The 10,117-nt window shown below is 55.8% G+C and overlaps 1 protein-coding gene across 1 annotated transcript; it reads left to right on the top strand.

Annotated features, from left to right (window-relative positions):
• The first annotated feature begins 408 nt into the window (after nucleotides 1–408).
• DES (desmin) lies at nucleotides 409–8,476 on the top strand. The gene is made up of 9 exons (XM_060016059.1): nucleotides 409–1,056; nucleotides 2,290–2,350; nucleotides 2,472–2,567; nucleotides 2,683–2,844; nucleotides 3,001–3,126; nucleotides 3,535–3,755; nucleotides 5,389–5,432; nucleotides 6,972–7,054; nucleotides 7,268–8,476. Exons 1-9 carry the CDS (start codon nucleotides 479–481, stop codon nucleotides 7,307–7,309), a joined length of 1,413 nt encoding a protein of 470 aa, XP_059872042.1. The 5' UTR covers nucleotides 409–478; the 3' UTR covers nucleotides 7,310–8,476.
• The last annotated feature ends 1,641 nt before the right edge of the window (nucleotides 8,477–10,117 follow it).

Below are 10,117 nucleotides of genomic sequence, written 5' to 3'. Positions count from 1 at the left end.
TTGTCCCTTCAGGAAATGACCCAAAGTATCTGCTTGCAGCAAAAAGGAGCCCCTCAAACTACATGGAAGCCTCTCCCCTGCTCTCTCCCCTGCCCGCAGGCAGGCGGGCCTACCTGGGGGCTCCAGACATGCTTGAGCCCTGGGTGAGGCGATTGGCAGGCCTGCCCATCTTCTGCCCCCCTAGGTCCACCAGCCTCTCCCACGCCCCTCAGGGGGCCCCCACCCGCCGGCTGAGGGGCGAAGGCTTCTTGCGGGGGAGCTGGCCTCCCTGCCCCCACGCCAGAGGCCGCCCTTTCCTGGCAGGACAGCGGGATCTTGCAGCTGTCAGGGGAGGGGCGGCGGGGGCTGATGTCAGGACGCATACAAATAGTGCTGACGGCCTGGGGCCCTGTCTCCCCTCGCCGCAGCCACTCTCCGGCCGGCCGCCCACCGCTTCCTCCTCCGCGCAGCGCCGCCCAGCCTCGCCCTCGCCGCCACCATGAGCCAGGCCTACTCGTCCAGCCAGCGCGTGTCCTCCTACCGCCGCACCTTCGGCGGGGCCCCGGGCTTCCCGCTCGGCTCCCCGCTGAGCTCGCCGGTGTTCCCGCGTGCGGGCTTCGGCACCAAGGGCTCCTCGAGCTCGGTGACATCCCGCGTGTACCAGGTGTCGCGCACGTCGGGCGGGGCCGGGGGCCTGGGGTCGCTGCGGGCCAGCCGGCTGGGGGCAACCCGCGCGCCCTCCTCCTACGGCGCGGGCGAGCTGCTGGACTTCTCGCTGGCCGACGCCGTGAACCAGGAGTTCCTGACCACGCGCACCAACGAGAAGGTGGAGCTTCAGGAGCTCAACGATCGCTTCGCCAACTACATAGAGAAGGTGCGCTTCCTGGAGCAGCAGAACGCGGCGCTCGCTGCCGAGGTGAACCGGCTCAAGGGCCGGGAGCCGACGCGGGTGGCCGAGATCTACGAGGAGGAGCTGCGCGAGCTGCGGCGCCAGGTGGAGGTGCTCACCAACCAGCGCGCCCGCGTCGACGTCGAGCGGGACAACCTGCTGGACGACCTGCAGCGGCTCAAGGCCAAGTGAGGACCCAGCGCTCCCAGAACCCCCCTCTCCATGGGCTGGGCGCGGGAGGCTAGGCCTGGGGCTGGGTCCAGCTGTCAGCACCCTGTCGTATGTACCCAGGGAGAGGGTCGTCTACCTGTGTCTCCCCAGGAGGGGAGAGGGACGCCAGGTCTCTCCCCTGTGCCCGCAGTCTGCAAACGAGGAATTTTCTTGGGGACATCATGGGGTGGAAACGGGAGACCTTGGGAGACCAGGTGCTTCTTAAAAAAGCATCTTAAGTTGCTGGGGGTTGGGCAGGCACATGAATGGAGAAAGGAGGCCCATGTGCAGTCAGAGGGAGAGGGGAGGTTGGTAGGAGACAAGGAAATCTGGGGCCAGCAGTGGCTGTCAGCTCATCTGTGATGAGGCCCTGCGGATGGGGGTAGAGAGGGCATCTTGGCCCCTGGGCCCGGCTGAAGCTTTACAGGGGGGAGCGATAAGCTAGAGGAAAGCGGAGAGTGGGTGGGGGCCGCAGCCCTCAGAAAGCTTGGAGGACCAGATGGTGGGCTCCACCAGGCTCCCAGTATGTACAGGCAGCAAATGTAGTGAGCCGAGTCACTGGCCCACTACCCAGGTCACAAATGTTAAATGAACACCTGCGTGGGCCAGGCTGGGGCTGGGGCCTGGGAACGCAGAGGTGGATAAAATAGACATGGTTCTTGGACCTCCCTGGTGGCGCAGAGGTTGGGAGTCTGCCTGCCAGTGCAGGGGACAGGGGTTCGAGCCCTGGTCCGGGAAGATCCCACATGCCGCGGAGCAACTGGGCCTGTGCACCACAACTCCTGAGCCTGCGCTCTAGAGCCCGCGAGCCACAACTACTAAAATCCGCAACAAGAGAAGCAGCCACCGCAATGAGAGGCCCGTGCACAACCAAGAGTAGCCCCTGCAACTAGAGAAAGCCCGTGTGCAGCAACAAAGACCCAATGCAGCCAAAAATAAATAAATATTAAAAACAAACAAACAAAAAATAGACATGGTTCTTAACCCCAGGGAGGTCACAATCTGGTGGGGACAGACTTCCAGGGTGTGGCTCCAGGGCAGAGATTGGGCCACTTCCTGTTCCCTCCCTGTGTGGGCGGGGCCTCCTGTCTCTATCCAGCAGCCAGGCCTCCTTTCTCTGTCCTGAGCCCACTCCCTGGACAGCCCCCAGTCAGTCTTCTCCACTGCCAGTTTTATGCCCACCAACTGTCTGTCCTGCCTGTCTCTGCCAGGATGCAAGAGGAAATTCAGCTGAAAGAAGAAGCGGAGAACAATTTGGCTGCCTTCCGAGCGGTGAGCCCTCTTTGGTCCCCCAGCAGCCGTACCCCTTCTGTCCCCTCTGTGTCGCCCTTGGTCTCCCTCTGCCCTGACCGGGTGATCAGTGACCCTCTCCCTCTCACTTGACCTTCACCAGGATGTGGATGCAGCCACTCTAGCTCGAATTGACCTGGAGCGCAGGATTGAATCTCTCAACGAGGAAATTGCGTTCCTTAAGAAAGTGCACGAAGAGGTATGCCCTTGTGAAAGCAGCTGGAAGGGGGGTGGTGGTGCTGGGCTCTGGGAATGGGGGTGTGAGGATACGTGCGGGGCCTGGTCGGGGACTGAAGCCCAGCTGTACCCTGCAGGAGATCCGTGAGCTGCAAGCCCAGCTTCAGGAACAGCAGGTCCAGGTGGAGGTGGACATGTCCAAGCCAGACCTCACGGCTGCCCTCAGGGACATCCGGGCTCAGTATGAGACCATCGCGGCTAAGAACATCTCGGAAGCCGAGGAGTGGTACAAGTCAAAGGTGGGACTCTGGCCCCTCTGGCCCCCTCAATCCCAGTTTGGAGGTACTTCCTATGGCTCCATCTTTGGGGAGGAGGGTGATCCTGGGGTCTCCATGCTCCCTTGCCCACCCCTACCTGTGTCCTGGTCATCTCAGGGACCCTCTCTTTGCCCTTAGGTGTCTGACCTGACCCAGGCAGCCAACAAGAACAATGATGCGCTGCGCCAGGCCAAACAGGAGATGATGGAGTATCGCCACCAGATCCAGTCCTACACTTGCGAGATCGATGCCCTCAAGGGCACTGTGAGTCCCTGCCCACCTTGCCTGGTCTAGCCCTTCCTGTCTGCAGCTCACACTCTGTGACCTCGGGCCCATCATAGAGTCTCTGTCTGCTCAAATCTACCACAGGGATAAAAAAGATAGGTGGATTCCCATTGGGGCTCTCAGGAATCATGGGACTCCTGCATGGAGGCGAGGAGGCCAAACAGTCATGCTCCCTTGTATCAGTTCTGTTCTCTGAGTTTCCACATGAGACTTCATTTGAGTTCATAGTTCCCTGGCTCAGAAGAGTTTGACAAGCCCTAGACTTGGCCATCTGGGGTTGCCTCCCAGCCCTGAGGCTGTGCCTCTCTCCATCCTGGGCCCCGAGTGTCCCCCCGCTACCCCGCCCCACTGCAGCCTGTCCTTGACCCGGGCGCCCCTCCCCTGCAGAACGACTCGCTGATGAGGCAGATGCGGGAGCTGGAGGAACGCTTTGCTAGTGAGGCCGGCGGCTACCAGGACAACATCGCACGCCTGGAGGAGGAGATCCGACACCTCAAGGATGAGATGGCCCGCCACCTGCGCGAGTACCAGGACCTGCTCAATGTCAAGATGGCCTTGGACGTGGAGATTGCCACCTACCGGAAGCTGCTGGAGGGCGAGGAGAGCCGGTGAGGAGCTGGCCGTGGGCTACTGGGGGGTGCTGGGGGCCCATTCCTGCCCTGAAGCGGGGCTCGGGATCACCTTCACAAGATCTGGAAACAATATAATACAAGTCCACCACTCTGCTAATTGCAGAGAATTAACCAAGGCCACCTGGGTAAAAAGTGATTTAATTAATAGCTTTTATAAAAAGAGAAGTATAAGTATTCCCACATCCATCTTCAGAATTAAGAACCAGCAGCATAAAACCATATTCAGCAACTAGTAATAAACCATTACTGCCAATCAAGAGAGAGATGGAAGCACAGCGGGGAATGATGAGGAAGGAAAGGGAGGGGGCAGATAGAGACAAATAGAGACAGAGGGGCTTGGACACAATAGGCTAAGAGAGAAGGTGCGGAGACTCGTGCTCAGAGGGTGCACACACACGCACATGCACGTGTATACGCACACATATGCTCATAGGAAAAGAAACAATGATACGCTCAGAGCAAATCACCTCTAGACACAGAAAACAACATACAACCAGAAAGGGACACGAGGGAACCTTCTTGATTGATGGAAACGTTCTATATCTTGATTTCGACTGGTGGTTACATGTTTGTAGACACTGATCAAAACTCACTGGATTGCACACTAAAGATCTATGCATTTCACTATGTAGACTTTTTTAATATAAATTTATTTTATTTATTTTATTTATTTTTGGCTGCGTTGGTTCTTCATTGCTGCGTGTGGGCTTTCTGTAGTTGTGGCGAGCAGGGGTTACTCTTCATTGTGGTGCGTGGGCTTCTCATTGCGGTGGCTTCTCTTGTTGTGGAACACAGGCTGTAGGCGCAGGGGCTTCAGTAGTTGTGGCATGTGGGCTCAGTAGTTGTGGCACGCAGGCTCAGTAGTTGTGGTGCACGGGCTTAGTTGCTCCATGGTATGTGGGATCTTCCCAGACCAGGGCTCGAACCCACGTCCCTTGCATTGGCAGGCGGATTCTTAACCACTGCACCACCAAGGAAGCCCCTTCACTATGTAAACTTATCATCAATTAATAACAGGTCAATTACTCAACAAAATGATGCCCATTGATACTCACAAAAATGATAAAATCTGAAGTTTAAAAAGATTGGCAGACATATTTAGATACAGATTTATACAAAGAAAGATTTCAGATATTGTAGAATACCATCTGCATATAATGACCCCTTAAGTGGCATTGCATTTTCCCAGCACTAGGCATAAATGGGGGTGGCAGCTCCTGGAACTTGCCCTCAGATGAATGGGCCAGAGGTTCCCAGCCTGCCTGGAGGGTGGGCACACACGGTGGATGTCACCCACAGCTGCCGTTGATACACCCTGCAGTGCCGAGGGCAAGAAGCAAATCCTGGTGCAGTGGAGGGTGCAGTGGGGTCGGGGGTTCTGGTGTCACACCAGCAGGTCAGAGATGGAATGGGTGATCCTTCCAGAAGGGACAGTTCCTGGGACAGCTGGAGTTGGCCTTTGGCCCCATGCCCCAAGCAGTGTTGAAGTCAGTGGGACTGGGACAGCTGAGGATGGTGTTTACAGAGGACCAGGGCAAGCTTTGAGGGGTGGTCACAGAGAGAGATGGAGGGTCCTAACCCTTTGGGGGCTTGGTCTCTCCCCTTTCAGGATCAACCTCCCTATCCAGACCTTCTCTGCCCTCAACTTCCGAGGTGAGTGCATGTTGGCAAGTGGAGGCTGGGGTGGCAGGGGATAGGAGTCCAGCGTGGGCACTGCCCAAGGCCAGCCAGGAGGGGAGGATAGAACCGTAGGGACAGGGCTGGGGTCTGGGGAAGAGAAAGGGGGCTGCTACAGGAGGACGGGGGAGTTTAGGTAGAGGCGCCTTCTAACAGAGGGAGCTTTTAATTTTATTTTATTTCATGGTATTGTATTGCATGACCATGTCCCCTGCACCTTCTGGGAGTATTGAATGGCCACTAGTTTCTGTTTCCTAATATGCCCAAACTCCAAGGTACCAGGGGTGTCCTTGGGGACCAAGCATCAGGAGCATCTAGAACCATATATCCTGGGCTACAAGGCACCCACCACTCACTGTCTGTTTGGCAAGTTGCCAAGCACTCCCCCCACCCCCGCCCCCACCCCCAGCTGCTTGTTGAACACCTCCAGTTTGCTGGAGCAAGACGTTGGGTGCATGCTTTAAAAAATGAAGCCAAACCTTAGCAAAGCCAAACAATTAAAAGAACGAACTCCTAGGGCATTCTGCCATTCTGATGTTAGTAATATGCAGATCGAGTGGTTTCCAAACCCCAGAGAGCAGAAAAACATGCTATAATAATACGTTAGGAAGCAAGCTGGAGTCCTTGGCAGCTTCGCCTTTCCTAGATCAAACCTTTTATGTATTCGATGTTCATTTTCATCAGGAAAAAATACACGCTGTGCTTCACCGAGTCACAATGTTCATCACATGCTGGTTGCCTGCTAAGGAGAGTCACCAACACCAAACTCATAATACCAAGGACCTAGATTTGACCCTTCCCATAAAACTCAGAACATCTCTTTTCAGTTAGTAGTTTATCCAGACACCAAGTGTGAGCCTTGCATTTCAAATCGCTTAATGCTTTTACAAGCCAATAATTCTGGGCCATTATAGGGAAAGTACCATCGTTACCATTTAACAGTGGGGAAACTGAGGCACAGAGGGACAAGTGACTGGCCAAGGGCACCGTGAATCAGTGACTGACTCCTCTCCATCTCTCTTTCATTAAGACATCAAACTGCTCATCTGGAGTCTTAAGGGGGCTGGGTACCATGAGGTCCTCCAAAAGAGTATCTTGGTTCTGGGCTTTGGGGTCCCGTCAGGGTACAAATTCATGCAGGGCTCTCCTGCAGCCAGGGGTGTAGAGGGAGCGAGGAGGTGTGTGTGTTGGGGGGTGGGGGGGTGGGAATGCTGGGCGGCCTGGGCCTCGGGGATCCCCTGCCGCCCTGAACCCACTGCACCCGGAGCATATCTGTTGGCTCCTGACCTTATCCCAGCCCTGGGACAGGTCCCTGGGTCTGCAGAGCCACCTGTTGGGTGCTGGGCTTAAGGACAGGTGAGGACATTTTGCTGAAAAAGTAACAGACCCATCTTGAGGGGTTGGGTGTCTTCCGGGCTCTGCCCGGTGGGACCAGGGAAGGACTCCCAGCCACAGGAAGAGCCCAGGTGTGGCCTTCCACTGGTCAGGCTGAGTATGTGGATGGATCTGTTATAGAAACAAGCCCCGAGCAAAGGGGTTCTGAGGTCCATACCAAGAAGACAGTGATGATCAAGACCATTGAGACCCGGGACGGGGAGGTAAGTGGTCTGCCTGGTCCCCTTACCCTTGGAGGGGGGCCTCTGGGGTGTGTCCGGGGGGCTGTCAGCCAGGTGCTTTCCACCAGCTGTGCTGGTTCAGGCTCCTGCCTGGGGGCAGAGGGGATCCTGCTGTGCTGGGGTGGAGGTGGCCCGGGGCCATGGCTCCGTTCTCTGGCCAGCACTGGGTTAGACTGGGTTTCTCTTCCTCTCCAGGTCGTCAGTGAGGCCACACAGCAGCAACACGAGGTGCTCTAAAGCCAGAGACCCCTCTGCCATCAGAGACCGTCCTCACCCCTGTCCTCACTGCCTCCTAAAGCCAACCTCCTTCTATCCCAGGGCACCACACCCAGACACAGTGCTCCCCTCACAGCCTCTGACCCCTGCTCACCGACCAGCCCTCCCCCACAGGGGACGTGGCCGAACCCTCCCAGGCACAGGGAGCCCCCCACTGTATGAGGTGTGGATGTTGGAAGTGAGTGAGCCTGGCCCTCAGCTGCCCTCGTAGTGTGCTGGGCAGAGCCGGGATGGAGACAAGGCACAGCAGTGACCCTGCCCCTCCCACACCTGTGACCTCAGGCTCTAGCCCCTGGCTTTGGAGAGGACTCCAGCGCAGGGTGTAGGGACCCCGCAGGGTCAGGCTCAAGCCCCATGGACCTCCCCCACGCCCCCTCCCCAGCCTGAGTCAGAAAGGGCCGCATCCTCAGCAAGCCGGGCAGGTGACTAGGGACACAGCCCTCTGCGGAGGCTGTGGGGCTTGAGACTGACCCCGTGGTCCATTACTTTCCCAGGGTGGACTTAGAAAGCAGGGGCTGCAAGAGGGAACCCCGAAGGTGCCAGATGTGGGAGCAGGAGATTCAGAAGGAGAGAGGGTGGGCGAGATGCTAGAGAGAAGACAGGAGAGAGGCAGAGAGCGGTCTCAGGCAGGTGGCCGGGGTGCCCACTTCCCTGTGCCTCCCCCTCCCCTGCTGCAGAGGCTCTGGACAGAAACAATAAAAAGAAAAGCACAAGCCTAGCATGGCCTCTGCTGTCTTGGCTGCCAGGTCTCCTCTGGGGCACCCCAGGGCCCCGTCGCACCACCTCATGAGATGGACTGTGTGCTGCCTTCCTGCCCAGCTAGACTGTCCCCCGGGGCCTGTCACCCCTTCTGTCCCCAGAGCCTTCCAGCCTTGCTGTATGTGTGTAGCATATGGGGGAGGGGGCTGGGCAGGGGGCTTTGGTTGGGGAATCACAGATACCTCTGCTTAGGCCCCAGTTCCAGGACTGACCCCACAGACTGGCTCTGAAGTAGGGCTCCCCCAGTCCCTTTCCTAAAGAAACTTACACTTTCTTCCCACTAAACCTGCATCTTTTAAGCTCAAAGCCAGATTCAGGAAAAATAACAATGTTAAGAAAAATAGAAAGCTCTATCTTGTTCTTGGAGAAGAAGACTCGATACTCTAAAGATGTGATGTCAAGTCATCCTATGTTAATTTATAATTTCAATGCAATACAATCTCAATTAAAATACCAAGGGGAAATATGGGGAGAATTTGGGAAGATGGGAGGGGAAGGTAGGACATATTAAAAAAAAAGGAAATCATGGAGTGAAACGTTAACACAGGTACATTAAAGGTTTCTGTGGGGAAACCTTAATTATTCAATATAGGGCGTGGGGGCATTTGGGTAGCCCTGGGCGAGAGCAGGAGTGAAAGCTGTCTGTCTTTTCACTGCTTCCAAAAAATAACTTCCAGGTGGACAGAGATTTAGGAAGCTTGATGGATCCACGTAGGTCTCAGCCTTGTAGCCACTCCTCAGATTTAAGGGGTTACACTTTAGAGGTGGGAAGAGGGTAGAGATCACAAACGTGATAAATTCGGACAGTCTGTAGGTGAAATAACTCTAATGGGGTTTTCCTCTTAAAGTCCCTGGTGTGCCATTCCTAACTGGCTTTTTCCAGAAGCTTCCAAAGCCTTTCTGGTGGGACTTTCTCCCCCTCCTTGGATGTGGCCTTGGCTCACAAGTTGCCAGGCTCCCCCTCTAGCTTGTGTGGTCCCTCCCTCCAGGAAGGACCCCTTCTTTGACGTATGCTATCCTTCACCTTGCCCTGGGAGCATCTGGGGCTATACCCCATGTCCACACCCTCTGTCACTGGTGATTAAGGTCCCTTTCTTTCCCCCCCAATTCTCCAACGGAGTGAGCCCTGCAGGCCCCAGAATGCCCCCAATCAACTGGTGGTGGAACCCCAAATGAAATTAGAAGTAGCATTTTCTGTGTCTGCACAGTGGGATCAAGGAGGAGGGACGGGTGAGGGGCTTCTTAACCTCGAGCTTGTTGGGGGTGCTGGAATCAGAGCTAGTCTCTCTGTGAGAGAAACACCTGGGTGAGGTGGGCCCGAGTGGGTAAGTGGTGGTGTGTGTGTATCTGTGAGTAATCTCCGGAGCCTCTCACTTCTTTCTTCTTTCCCCTGAATGAGTTCCATGCGCTCACCTACCCCACAAAGGATAAAGGGACACAGAGGCCAGAGAAGGTCTTAGAGTCATCCCTGCCTTCCCATAAAAGGCTTAGGTGCAGGGACTTCGCTGGTGGCGCAGTGGATAAGAATCCGCCTGCCAATGCAGGGGACAACTAAACCCGTGAGCCACAACTACTGAAGCCCGTGTGCCTAGAGCCTGTGCTCTGCAACAAGAGAAGCCACCGCAAGGAGAAGCCTGCGCACCACAAAGAAGAGTAGCCCCGGCTCGCCACATCTAGAGAAAGCCCGCGTGCAGCAACAAAGACCCAACACAGCCAAACATAAATAAAATTAAATCTTAAAAAAAAAAAAAAAAGCTTATGTGCAGACTGGTCACTAAGAAGGAGAGAGTGTAGGACTTTTAGACTCTCAGATCCAGACCTCAGAGTCCCCCAAGCAATGACCTCTACAATGTGGAAATCCCCTCCCCAGCCTTGTCCCACACCTTGATGAGCAGTCCTCAGGCTCTGCTTGAATGTCTCTGGGTCCGAGAACACAGTGCCTCCTCGGTAGCCCCTTCTAGCTGGGACAGCTCTGAAGGTCAGAAAGTCCTTCCTTCTCGGCACACATCT

Source organism: Delphinus delphis, chromosome 7, assembly GCF_949987515.2.
Source record: "Delphinus delphis chromosome 7, mDelDel1.2, whole genome shotgun sequence".
Classification (NCBI taxonomy): Eukaryota; Metazoa; Chordata; class Mammalia; order Artiodactyla; family Delphinidae; genus Delphinus; species Delphinus delphis.
This window is presented reverse-complemented; position numbering and strand designations above follow the sequence as displayed.